The sequence below is a fragment of the Elgaria multicarinata genome, chromosome 11 (assembly GCF_023053635.1).
Source record: "Elgaria multicarinata webbii isolate HBS135686 ecotype San Diego chromosome 11, rElgMul1.1.pri, whole genome shotgun sequence".
NCBI classification, from domain to species: domain Eukaryota; kingdom Metazoa; phylum Chordata; class Lepidosauria; order Squamata; family Anguidae; genus Elgaria; species Elgaria multicarinata.
Genome location: NC_086181.1, coordinates 26,452,746 through 26,467,069, shown reverse-complemented (window position 1 = coordinate 26,467,069; position 14,324 = coordinate 26,452,746). Strand labels below are relative to the sequence as shown.

The 14,324-nt window shown below is 39.2% G+C and overlaps 1 protein-coding gene across 1 annotated transcript; it reads right to left on the bottom strand.

Annotated features, from left to right (window-relative positions):
- Positions 1 to 8,683, bottom strand: LOC134405610 (vomeronasal type-2 receptor 26-like). Its single transcript, XM_063136850.1, has 5 exons — positions 8,475 to 8,683; positions 6,316 to 6,607; positions 4,635 to 5,498; positions 1,791 to 1,917; positions 1 to 914 (listed from the first exon to the last, which is right to left on the bottom strand). Exons 1-5 carry the CDS (start codon positions 8,681 to 8,683, stop codon positions 1 to 3), a joined length of 2,406 nt encoding a protein of 801 aa, XP_062992920.1.
- Between the last annotated feature and the right edge of the window lie 5,641 nt (positions 8,684 to 14,324).

Below are 14,324 nucleotides of genomic sequence, written 5' to 3'. Positions count from 1 at the left end.
TTATACACTTCTTCCATCTTTTCTCCTCATTAACTGTTCCTTCTTGTTCAGCTGAGGTTTCAACACTATAATGTAACATTTTGGGGAAAAGATACAAAACAACAACCCAGCACTTGAGGCTAAAATAGAAAAGATCTCCACAGCTACCATGTATTTTCCCTTAGAGCTCAGATAGGATGGAACAAAGGATATCCACACACTGCAGAAGACCAACATGCTGAAAGAGATAAACTTGGCTTCATTGAAACTGTCAGGGAGCTTCCTTGCAAGGAAAGCCACGGTGAAACTCACAATCGCCAGGAAACCCATGTAGCCCAGAACACAGTAAAACAGAGTCACGGACTGTTCATTACACTGTAGCACAATTTCTTTAGCCACTGAGTGCATGTCCATATCTGGGAAAGGTGGACAGGTGGCCAGCCAGAAGGTAGAGATGCTTGCTTGGATGAGGGAGCAGAAAAGAACAATGGAGATGGCCAGTCTTTTCCCCACCCACTTCCTCATCCTAGACCCTGGTTTGGTGGCTGTGAAAGCCAGAACCACCATGATAGTTTTTGCCAGCACACAAGAAACTGCCACTGAGAAGATGAGTCCAAAAGTTGTTTGTCGGAAGAGACAGGTCACCTTCTGAGGACGGCCAATAAACAGCAATGCACAAAGAAAGGAGACAAAGAGGGTGATGAGCAGAGTGTAGGTGAGGTCCCGGTTGTGGGCTTTGACAATGGGAGTGTTGTGGTGCTTCAGAAAGGTTCCCAACACCAGAGCTGTAGTCAATGAAAATGAGACTGCAAAAGAGGCTAAACTAAATCCTAATGGTTCTTCATAAGACAAGAAGGTTACCGTCTTGCGAACGCAGGCATCCTGTTTTTCATTTGGATAGTTTTCCTCTGTGCATTCATGGCAGTCATTCATGTCTGAAAAAGAAAGGATGTGGTCTTCATTGTAGAAACATGAGATCTACTGGACTGAATTGCTATGACTGTTACTCTCTCACAGAGAACAAGTCTCTGTTAAAATTGCAACAGTATTTATTTATTTATTCATTTATTTATTATTACATTGATATACCAGCCTATAGCTGAAGCCCTAGAGCCTTTACACTGTTTTTTTAAACCATAGGGTTTTTTGCTCATTGAATTACCCTGTGGATTTGGGGAATTTTGCCTGGCAAACTACCTGAATGGCTGACCCTGTTAATGTATGACTACTTTGCTCTTCACTAGTTGAAGCTTATTAACAGTGTTTAAAGACAGGGCAAGCAAAATAGTTTCGAGCTGTCAAGTTGACAATGACAGGAATGACAGCTGCTACGTCTAGAAGAAAATGGACTTCCTTATGAAGGAATGCTCAAAGAAAAAAAAATGCAATTTTGATATGCCTTGTAGTATGGAAGTTGGACCCCATATTTGAAAAGTATGTTAACTATTTAGTTATCATCAGAAATACTCACCAACTGGATACTAAGAATGCTTTTGTCATTGTTATTTGCTGGATTTATTTAGTCATCTGAGGCCATTTCTACACTAGGTTAGAAGCCTCCACCCTTACCAGGGTTTCTGCCATCAAATTCCTTCCAGGATTAACAGCCTCCTGTTCATGAATTTTCATCTGTGGGATTTCTCTCTATATATTTCATTATACAGCCACTAGATGTCCTATATGTTTCATTATACAGCCACTGGATGGCACCATCTTATAGGTACACTATAGGGAGTTACTAGAAATGCACAGGAAATTCATCACATGTCATAAAGCTGCTATAATATTGCTGCTATATATTTAGTTCTTACCCTCCTGGTTTGAAATCTTCCCTTCTGGACACGGGACACAATCATAGCAGCAAAATGGCTCCCCCTCCTTCATTTTCTTGTGAGAACCAGGTCGGCAACTCTCCGAACACTGAGAAAGGGGCCGGGACTATTTGAAAAATGGAAAAGAAAAAAATAATAATGATGGAATACAGAGCTGGGAATCCATAAGCTTTGAGGCCACTTCTGTATTTTACCAAAGAACCCCTGGGCCCAATTGCTCTTCAATCAGGCATTAAAGCTTTCAATTGTTGCATCACTTATTAATTTTACTGCTTCCTCCCCAGTGTTTTTAATATTTTAATGTTTTGTTTTATATTTTAAATTATTTTTTAAATAAAAAAATCAATTTATTATATTTTAAATGTTCAGTATACTGTTATTGTGTTGCTGTTGTTGAGTATGATACAAATTAAATGAATAAAGACATAAGTTTTCAGGAAGACTTGAACAGACTCAATGAGGTGTACTTACATTTTTCTAGTAATCATCCAAGGCATTTGAAGTTCAATTTTCCCTATGGGCCATTTCTACTTCTAAACAGAAATAGTACATTGACCATATGCACTAAACCCACATTGATCTTTTCATCTGGAAGCTCTTATATAAGGGTTTTCCAAGACACAGCATTGATTTAGTCAGAGCTACGGTGAATAGAAACAGCAGAAAATTTCTGTTTGAGCCCCATGCAATAGCAAAGAGCAACAAATAGTTTTGGTCTCTGGAATTTAACCATTTTTGTCAGAGAATCAAGCACATTAACTACAAGCACTGATAATCAGTCCAGGATGCACCAAGTTGCAATCACTTTCCATTCTTGGATTTCGCAGGGCCTCTTATTTCTGGGAAAGACTTATTAAAAACATTAGAAATATAACTAGCATCTCATTAACATTTATTGCAGCATTCCTTTGGAAATGAAGTTATTAGGAGAGCAGATCTGTCTTGTTCTTCATTTATTTCATCAACTCACACAATATCTTTCCTTTGTAAGAGTTTATGATTGTACAATAAAGTTATGATAGACATCACAACAATTGCTCATTTATAACAGGGTCTCTTTCCAATTAATTGACATTTAGAGCCTACCTGATTAAACCAGCCATGCCATGTTATAGCTTCCTCATCAATGGCAAATGCTTGACCCAGGGGAGCTTCAGGATCCATCCTCCCCACTCTCAGCCTATGAAATGAATGGTTGGAAAACATAATCCAATTGATCACATCCAATCCAGCAACTAGCTCCCCATTCTGGTTGAAGGAAACTTTGTGTCCTGCACTGTTGTTAAATGAGACCCATTTTAGAAATGGTCGGAGCTAGAGTGAAAAAGAAAAGGCAAGTATTTAGGAAAGGCTGAATTTAGATCTTTATGGGCCAAAAGGGACATAACTTGAAATCAGTATCTGGCATCCACATCATTTTCTTATAATTACTTTGGAGTAAGGGCTCCAATCTGGATCTTAAAAGCCCCCTTCCTTGTGCTATGGTTCTGATCTATATCTGCCCTTCACCTTCTTTAGAGCAGAAATGGGTGGTGGGTGGGTGAAGAGCAGCAGCTGGATATGTATTTAAAGTAATGTCTGCTTGAAACTCATACTAAATTCTAATGATACCAGAAAAATAAGTCTCTGGCTGGCTTATTTTTCATCTGGGTGAAGGCTGTGGCTGGCACTAGGATAAATAAGAGTACTTCTGTTGGCCAGTCACCCCATTAATCAGTTTTTCAGGACCATGAAGAGGATTGATAGGGCATGGTGCATGTGTGTGGTTCATTGAGAACGACAGTGCTCAAAACCTTGACCTCTCAGCCACTGTGCTTCAGTTGCAGCCTGCCTCCAATTTATTCTTCTCTTTAAAAAGAATAAAGAACAATAATACATAAAAAAGGTATCCAACTCACCTCTTACGGCTTTGTTATCTACAGTATATATTACTTACAGTGTTTACAGTATTTGAATTCTGAAGTGCTTGGTAACCTTTGGTGATGGCACTATCATCACCTCAGGATTTGAAGCTCAGTGACCTCTATAATGTTACTTTAGTGGCCCCTTTACATAAAAGGCTGATCCACCATTTTAACACAAAATGGCAGCTAAGTGAGGGAGTGGGTGGCTGCATGCCACTTACTAGAGGCCCCAGGACCACCCAGTGCTTCACCACATGCGGCAAGAAAGATTGGGCAGCCGGCATGTATCCGGTACGTGGTGCAAATGGGTGTGAGTTCTCCCATCTGAAGTAATGCTGACTCAAAGTAAAGCTGTGTTCCATCTGGCACAAATGACATCAAAGCAGAAATTGAAAAAGAGGTATCCTTCAAAAGCTAATTGAAGGAGATCATTTTTTAGTCAGTACCCAAAGAATTTGCAGAACTTTGAAAGAAAGGTTGAAGAGACCTGTTTGTTTGTTTTTTGTTTGTTTGTTTTGCCATCGTAGCTCAAAGTAGATAGTACATTAGAAGAAGAAGAGAAAAACCCAACCACTTAGCTCAGGTTGCCTCCCCCATTAACTTCACATTTGGGGTTACCACCGAGCTTGCCCACCCTTAAGGCAAGCCCTGGAGAAGGGTTCTGGGGAATTGCTCATCATATATGTCCCAAAGATTGCATGAGGGGATGTGATGTGAATCAGTAAAATTACAAACTCCACTGGTCATAACATATATTCCCAAAGCACCAAGAGTACTGTATAATAACTGCCTGAAATAAGGACTATTATATAATTCTAGTTGGGGCAAGGGAAGGAAGATGAAAATGTTAGGAAGGTTTCGGAAGAGAATAAAACACAATAAACACTACCATGTTATATGAGGTACTTGAGCCCATTACCTGCCCAAATGGTAGATTCTGAAGTTTGGGTTCCCCTCCATCCATTATTGCACCATGTTTGGCCTTAGAAAATGTCAAGGCATGATGTAGGGCATGGGCCACCACAAAGACAGCATTGTAGATGCTATAGCTGTGTCCAATCGTGCTCATTTCAAAGAATGATCCAGGAAGGCTTTCCAGCTTCTCCTCCCTTGTGCAAATGTCTCCATCCGCCTTGCCCACAAAGCTATCTGGGAATAAACAGCCAAAGGCTTGTTGCCAGAAATCCCTGATAAAACCATCTTCTCTAGAGCTAGAAGGGTTTCTGCTCTCCAGAAACTGCTGAAATCCCGGTATGTCAGTGGAGTGGATTCTGAAGGATATAGTGCCATGGAATATTTCTGTATCAGAATTCCTTTGTAGGACGAGTAAAGTGAACTCTGCCTGTGCTGTTGTTATCCATACTTTTCCTTTCACTTCCTTTACCATGACCTCCTGGTCTGATACATATGGAAGGAAGAGAAATAATGCCGTGGAATAAGATTCTTCATGGACTACCACTGCATTGGCTTTGCTGCCCATCACTTTATCATGTATTTTTGCCCCCTGCATAAATGCCTCATTAATTTCAGTGTCAAAACTTAATTTGGGGCTTCTTTCTATGAAGGCAAAGCAGACACCCCTCTTAGAAAACAGTGGAATAACCACCTGTAGAAATCTTTCTCCATTATCATTATCCATAGCACCAATCCCTATCCATGTCCACCTGAAATGGAGAAGTAAAGAGAGAATTCCCTCATACTGAAGAGCTTCCTTAGGGGCCAATTGGTAAAAAGGAAGGCCTGGAGTTTTAGTGTTCATCACGGGAGCAGGGCCATAGATGAGCTAAGGAAAGATTTTGGGTAGAGGGAAAGGAAATCACGTCAGCTTTTATAGAATCATTTCATTTTATATTCATTTAATGGGATTATGCTTGGTTAGTTAACAGTTTGATATAAGAGAATACTGACTATCTTTAGCCATCAAGTGAGTTCAAGCAAAACAGTCTCAGTGGAAAGAAGAATATCATAACTTAATGTTTCTCCCAGGACATAGGGTTGAATCCAGACTTAGTTATACTTAAGAGTTAAATACATTGTTTTTAATGGAACCTATAGAAATCCTGCTTGGAGTACCTCCCATTTATTTCAATGGGTATAATTTAAATATGACAATGTCCAGTTCCAATTAATTGATGAGTAAAACAGAGAGATCACTGCTTCTGCTGACACCCATTCATAGAGGTGCCTCAACAAAATCTGCAGACTCATTTATTCTGTAAAAGAAGTTGGAGGATCCTGAGGCCAAACAACATGTGGCATTATTTCCCACATCTCCTACAGGCCACAAATTCATGGAGGGGAGCTCCCATTAGCTCCAGTTAATGGCTTTTTTCCCTACCAGAACTGCAATGAAACCCAGCGATGCAGAAGTGGATTCTGCATACACAGTTATCAATACAGATGCTATGAGTATCCTATAGTATCGAAGCACCATGGCTATCCAATCCACAAAGCAAATAAACAGTAATAATATTCTTAGCCAGCATGTGATATTCATAAACAGTGCACTCACTTCTGCCCCCCAAACAACAAAATGTAACAGAAAGGAAAGGGAAAGCATGAGTGTTGTGGCAGATTCTCATGCTCCCCAAATAACCTACCTGTGGAGTCTTATAGATATCCAAGATATTTGCCACATATCGTGAGATTTCAGCATCCAGTCCCCCAATAACTGCTGTTAGTGTATTCTGGATATCACAAACATAGTTAGGTACAACGTTTTCCAGTGTAGTCAACAGTAGCATTGTGGCATGATAGGTCTTCCTTGCATTGTCACAGCTATCATAGATGTGGAAGCCCAAGGTGACATTGGGTAAGATCTGAGGGTTTTCATTGATTTCTTTTATTGCAAACACCAAGGCCAGGATGTGCTGGTAATGCTTTGGAAGTACCCTACAACAGAAGTTGCACTATGTAACAGCAGGGTTTTCCACACATACATTAATTATCGCCACTGTGCTGCACATCATTACTTGATTTAAATGCAATCCTTCTACTCTTAACTCCCAAGGTAACCTATGCTTAAAAGAAAACCAAATTATATCAGTGCTCATCTTCAGCACACCACTGTCCTTACCATTTCTGGGAAGGTACCTTTTAATAGAAGGATTTGTACTGTAAAGTAACATCTTATGAATGTCTTCCTTAACAGCTACAGAAATACACTGGGTTACATCTTGATTTAGTCATACTTGGAGCAGACCTGTTGAAATCAATGGCACAAGTTAGGCATGCTTTTTGTGAAACATGATATTCATAGGAATGATTGATTTCAGTTGTCTCACCTATATCTGGCTATAACTAGATCCAACTGACTAACTCCAGTGTTAATCATATTTAACATCTATTAACTGCTAAATGCAGTGCTATTGTATCAGAGACATGTAAGACAATAATGAATTCAAACAGAATAAGAGGGAACAATACATTGGATTCTGATGTACTCAGATAAGATCCACTGAGGTCATTGGGACCAAAATAAGTCATGACTAACTTAAGTTCCATTAATTGTTTTCCTGTGGATCACTTGACAATGTTGACTTGGGCCTGAATATATTAATAATTCTTTGGTTCACAAAATAAGGTTGCCAAGAAGTTTCAAAGAAGATAAAGTATTCAAATATGTCATATAACAAAGGAGATTGTTTTCTTCAAAATTCTCTTAATTTGTGTATATATATATATATATATATATATATATATATATATATTCTCTTTATTGCAGTCAACAGACAAGATTTGGAACCCTAGTTGAAATCTAGATATTCTCAACCAAAACATACAGTTCTACAAGGGTAGTTGATGTAATTTACCCCCCCCCCATATGAAGTCAGTCATAGCTTCATTATTCACTTTCCATAAAAAATAAATTTGGTCTGGTCTGTCTGGTAATGTAGCCAATAAGGGAGGACTAGTTTGCTGCCAACCTCCATTATTGATTTTGTAGAAGAGCTCATGTTCCACGGACTCCACCTCCTGATTGTTACATGGATGTGCCCTCTATGGCCAAGAAACACCACTCTAACTTTCCAAAATATTGAGAAGGTGGCACATCAGATCAGGCTGCAAAATATTTAACAAAATATTGTTAAATATTGTTAAATAGGGCGGGATATAAATATTTTAAATAAATAAATAAATAAATGTAAATAAAAATTACAAATTGCTTAAATCGGCACATAACTGAAAACCATTTTAGTTAGGAATATCCAAGGAACAAGATGAGCACATTGTATAGACCAGAGGAGAAAGGATGTGAAAAGAAATAACATGGGGGTTCAGCCTAATTATAGCTGTTGCAGGATCCTAACCATTTTGAAAAACAAAAGGGGGTAACTGCAGAATACAATGAGCTCTTTAAGTGACCTACTTCATCAAAGCATAGTGGTAATTAGATTCTTGGCCATAAAGAACCAATTTAAAGGCATGACTCTTAAACGGAAGCTTTAAGGCAGCCGTCCAAGCACTCATATCCAAAGCCTGTTATTTTTATGTATTTTTCTATTGTCATAGCTGCATTTGGAACACATTGTGGGTTGGGCAGAGTGCTCCTAAAACTGAAAAAAATCCCTTAATCTGTATAGCAGATCTTTAAGAGAAACAAAAAATTATCTGTGAATTCATATCTTTAATCGCGGCTGGAACAACCTCCACCATTCGTAAAGTATAATCCAGTACGCCCCTTTTCTATAGCTTTATGATTCTCTTATACTCTGATCATTCTGATGGCACCATAAATGGAATTTACAACAGTCCTTACATAATTTCCTCTGACGATGGCTGACTGGGTTCTTGAGTGAAGGCTGTTGGACTGGAGACAAAGAGACCATAAGTAGCAATGCAACCAATGATGAGGTCTCCTGGCTGATGATACTTGTGAAGCGGAGGGTATGGATTTCTAACCCTACAGTTGTCAATGTGGGCTTTGCATCCCATCCAAGCAAGCAGTACCAGCAGCAAGTCAACCATGGTATACTAGTTTATTTTATTGCATTGACCATCAGTCTATCACAAAATAGTTTCCACAACCATATCCAAGATCCTCTCCCTAGCTCTCAGTGTTACTGGTGATCACATCCTTTGGTATTAGCTTTGCAGTTGTTTACTGGAACTCTACAGGGGATTGGAGAGGCAGCAGAATTAATCACTACCCTTTTGATAATGGAAGAGGAGACTAATTACAAAATAATTACTGATGAAAACTTGTTTGCCATATCTGAACAATAATCAACCCTCCTACAGAATAGAAAGTGAAGACCATATGGCTTCATTTTGGGATGGATCACAGAATTATTATTTTTTTTACTAATGAAACTGATAACAGAAATTATAGAGTCTGGTTTGGGATCAGAGTCAAAATGCACATGTTTGATGTTAGGACTGGCCATCCTGAGAAGAAGACCTTGATCAATTTAGCCTGCAATCCTATACCAGTGTATAAAAGCTCCATCCAACGAGTGTCAACTAGTGGCTCCCGTTGTTTCTTCTGTTGCCACTGCAACATCGATTCTTGAAAACAGGAAGTAATTAGCACCATAGAGTCAGGTAGGGGAGAGCTCTAACTGGACTTTTACTGGTTCTTTTTGCTGCATGTCTTCTGCCAGAAGGGGCGCAAGATGCGCGAGAGGCGGATGACGTCATGTGAGTATTTTGTGAGTGCCCAATAATGAGTGTGCATTAAAACACTCGTCAGATGAAGCTATCAGTCTCATTGATCCCAAAAGAACTTACATCAGGGTAGACATGCAAAGGATTATATTGTTAATCTGTGGGGTGAAAAATAAAATATTACTGTGCAGTCCTATGCATGTTTACTCAGCCGTCAGACCCATGTTTTTACTGAGGTTTATTACCCAAAAGGCATTTTAGGATTACAGTCTTAGATAACCCACAGAAAAATGCCTCATAATAAGCTGGAAGCTAGACAACAATGAGCTGGATCTTAAGAAAACTGGCCTTACAATATTTCAATATGGAGTGTAGAAGTAAATTCAGGAAATAGGACGTGTCTCAACTTTAATACAATGCTGTAGGAATGTGTATCAAATAGAAACTTTTGAAATAATTTCTTACACTGGAAATGTTTATCCTTTTAATAACATCCAAGCTCAGGTGTGGCAGAGGATGTGATGCCACCCAGTGACCCAATCTGAAAAAAAAGATATTAATCCATCAATTAAAATCTGGAAATGCCCCAGAACCAGATTTCGTTATTCTTGAAGTTTTAAAAGACAATTACACATTGGGCACCTTTGTCATCAGCCCAATTTACACACATTAATAGGACTGCTCAATTGCCCAATAACTGGTCTCAAGCTGTAATATTTCCTATGTATAAGAAAGGAGATAGAAATGATCCCTCTAAATATCAGCCAATCAGTCTTCTTTTAGTAGTAGGTCAATTATTAGCCTGCTACCTTAATAATATAGTGGTGCACTGGATGAAAGATGAAAATATCCTAGGAGATGAGCAGGCAGGCTTTAGAAGAGGGAAATCTAGACTTGACCGTTGAGTATCATCGGATGGGGGGGCGGGGTCTTTGCATTTCCTGACCATCACTATGGCCTCCAGTGCTGTCCCACAATAGTGGCAACCTCTTTACATGGGGAGAGAAAGAGGAAGCAGGAATGACCAGGTGGCCCATTCAGTGGATGTTTTTATCGCTCTGCTTTTCCTGAACAGCAGGAAATGGTGGCAATTTAAGTTTTGAAAAATATGTTGGATTTTTTTTGCTACAGAAAAATGAGCGAAAAGAGAGGGAGATGCATGGGAGGAGGACAGCATCATCTAAAGGATGTGTGAAAAACCATGAGTGGGCAGTAATGAGTGTGCGATAGCACACTCATCTGATGGCTCTCATTGTTTGGTTTTAAACCATTTAACTGAAAAATATACAAGATCTCCCAGTAATTGTCTATAGGCTGCTTTTCTAGATCTAAAATCTGCTTTTTGATTCAAGTTTATTATGGGATAAACTCTGTTCCTTTTCCATTGATAAAATATTACTTTACTTAATTATGTGTCTATATCATCTATTAATGTCAAAGCTGTAACAGACTTTTTATCCTGGAGGAGGACAGTTCATCCCTGCTGCACTTTGAGTTTTTAAGTCCACGGTGCTGCCACAATTATCACATGGAATTCCAGTGTGGATTTTAGGTTTCTTTTCTTCCTGTTTTCGAACAAATACTTTCATCCTGTTTACACCAACTCTTTCATGCACCTATGTGCAGGCCTTGAGCAATTCTATGGCTGTAGGCTGGGCTTCCATCAGTGGAATGTACTGCTTTGTGTTCGGCATTCAGATATTGGCTAAAACTGGTTTATGCAATCTCTGAATCAGGATATGTGTCCCTCCACTGGGAAGATAACTGCACTGGTCAGTGGTCTAAATCATTTTATTTTATTTTACTTTAAAAAAAAATAAAGTTACATTACAACAAGTGTGGTGGTTGTGTCTTCATGATGAATATATACTTGTGAGAATATATTCAGCAGAACCTTCCATTGTTTATATTGTATGAATACATTAGGAGGGGAGAGAGTGGGACCTGTTCGTCTGTCTGAAAGTGCTGAAAGGCAGTGGGGGGGGGGGGATGAAGATCTACTCCTTGACCAAACCTGTACTTTAGAAAAGTTATTACTTGCTGGAGTTGGAACCAGGTACATTTAATGCCTTTTAACTTACTGTCATTAATTACTCACCAGTTATCTATCAAGTCTCTCAAGCGATAGATACCCTCCCACAAACTGTGCATATTTATCTCTATGTCCAATAAAGGGATGGTCCAGGAAGGGTAGCATTGGAGATTCTTATGGGGAAAGAAATACTGACCATTTTTTTTTCCAGGTAACAAAGTTGAGGCACGTGAATGGATTGGAGATTCATTTATTGGTCACCCAGGAGGGATTTAGAAAGGGGACAGCAGATATTGCAGGTTATTGGGGGACCACTTCCATGAGGACCCATGGAATTCCAGTGGTCTAAATCAATCAGAGATAAACTACAGATCTTGGGTTTCGCTGATGACTTTCTTCGCGTGAAAGTTTCTTCTGAAGTAAAATCTATTCTTGCACTCCGTATCAAAGATATTGATATTCAATATTTGTTATCCGCTGCCCGTACTATCTGTTGCCCAACCTACTTAGGTTTGAGTTGTGCAAAATACCTGGAAAACTTGACTATACCTAGAAATTGGATAACTTTTTCTAAACTCAGGTTTAACACAATACTGTATGCTCTAATGGGTGGTCACATCAAGATAATTCCTTACTAATAATCTCTGCCCATGTGGAGATAAAGTGATAGAGTCTTTATCTCATATATTGCTTTGTTTTGTAACTATTATAGTAGTTCCAAGCCAGGCAGGATTTATTTACCCCAGTGAGTGCAAAAGCTTAGTGAATATTTTTTGTTTATATATGACTCAGAAAAGTGAGTACAACAATATTGGTAAATCCCTCCCAAAAGAGTTTGATGTAAGCAAACATAGCTATCACTGAGCTTGGTACAAAATGTTTTCCACAGTCCAGTAGTCAGGAGATATTGAAACTCCCCAAGCAACAACTTCAGGATACACTTTGCGATCAAACAATCCAACTGACTCCTTTGTAAAAATAGCAACAAACACAGGCGTTGTTGAAAAAAATGTAATTTTGTGGAATTAAAAAGAGAAAAGTTAAAGGGAAAGAAGAAGTGCTGGGCAAATGCCTAACCAAGAACTCTGAGAAGGTATCAAAGTTTCAGCAAAAGTTCTTCAAGATCAGAATTAATTGGAAAAACAGCTCAGTTCTATCAACAGTACACTGATCTCATTAACATCTACAAATTGTTCAGCAGAGCGTATAGGACAAGTAACCTTGATATGTATACAGATGCCTTGAAGAAAATGATTCCAGCTTTTTTCTCAGGCAAGAGGTTGAACTATGCTCGATGGATGACGGTGTACCTCCTGAAAATTTTCAACCTAGGAACCGAATCCCCTGAAGTCATATATGCACTTTCTCAAGGCGGTCTAGGCATAAAGCACTCTAGAAACTCATTCTGTAGGGTACCAGTTGACATGGCACTAGAGCAGACTGTAAATGCTGATGCTGCTTCAAGGTTCGCAGGTATCACAGCATTTGCAAACTCAGAATCTGTTAGAGCCCAATGGATTATCACAAGGTCATTGAAAAGTGAGATAGTGAGCAGCTTACTTGAAAGCAGTGGAATTACAAAAGCTCCAGATTCGAAGCATAATTTGCAACAAGGATGCATTGGAAAAGATCACAGAGATATTGAAAAAATAATTTCAACCCTGAATAGTTTTTCAAACCCATTTCAAGACTTGGATCCTCAGGCACTTCTAAGAAACATTTCAACTGGAAAGACAATCAACGAGAAAGTCACACTAGATCTTCTTTCATTTTATTCTAAAGGGCAAGAAGCTGCTGAAAAGTTCAAAAAAATCCACACGCGAGATCCAAAGAATGTTGAAAAGCCCATACCCTGAAATTTGGTAGCTAACTGCGCATCTTCTATTGCATCAAGTAACATGAAAACTAAACGAAAGAAACTAGAGGTTGCCAAACGCACTTTAGATGCTTTCAGTAAAGTAATTCATATGGCAGGTGTTCAAAAATGTTACGTGAAAAATGCCATTCTCTCTTGCTCAGATTGGTGGATCAATGAATAAAACAGACAAAAGAAGTTGACGAACAGGCTAGAAAAGTACCAGAATTTAGATGAGGAGCATGATATAACTACAGGTCAACTTCACATAGATGTGGCTGTATATGATGCAATGTTTGTGTTGCACACTTAGAAGATCCCAGGGATGGTGAAAATGCTCCCCCTCCTCCTGGATAGGCACGGACTCCCCCATAGAATTCCGTTCTCGGTGCTCAGCCCACACACAGGGAGGAGTGAGGGCCTGGGAGCGAGCACCACATTGCCTGTGGATCTTGGGGTTGTCCTGGGACCAGAGGGAAAAATGGGAAAACCCCAGTCCCAGTATCCCAAGACAACTAAGAGGTGGTCCCTGGTTGACCCTGGGATCAGCTGTGTGTCATTTGGATGCACAGGGACAAACTCGAGCTGATCCTGGGATAAATGGCTGGTGGACACATCGCCTCTGAATTGTCCAGAAATCAAATAATGAATGTTTGTCTTTCTGCCTACTTTGGTGAAAGCACATAGGGGAAGTAGAAGTTCAGTAACTACTTTGCCCTCTTAGCATCCAGAGCTTTAGAATTTCATCCAATTTGTAGAGGAAGAAGATTGAGGCTGCAAGACTCAGGAAGTGTTAAGGTGCAGGTGTGCAGAGGCTACATTGCAAGAAAGCACAAGATCACTCAAACACATGCTGCTAAAGTTAAGTCTGAATGCCTTGAGTTACAATTGATATGCCTTTTGGTGCATGAGTAAACCTCTGAGTAACTAAATTCTTTTCTTAGAAAGTTATTTTGATCATACAGTTTTATGCACCAGCTGTATAATGCATTATACCTTTTAAGTAAGTTTGAGATATCTTGGGAAGCTTTATATAGGGCAGATACTTAGAGGGGAAACTCTTTCATATATCCTGCTATATAATATGCACTTTAGATTACAATGGACATGGACAC

Excerpts from the sequence above, each read along its gene's own strand:
- LOC134405610 (XM_063136850.1), bottom strand. The coding sequence starts at position 8,683 with ATGGTTGACTTGCTGCTGGTACTGCTTGCTTGGATGGGATGCAAAGCC. Across the intron at positions 6,608-8,474 it reads CCATCGTCAGAGGAAATTAT|GGTACTTCCAAAGCATTACC; the intron begins GTAAGGACTGTT and ends CTTCTGTTGTAG. Across the intron at positions 1,918-4,634 it reads AGAATCTACCATTTGGGCAG|TCCCGGCCCCTTTCTCAGTG; the intron begins GTAATGGGCTCA and ends TTTTTCAAATAG.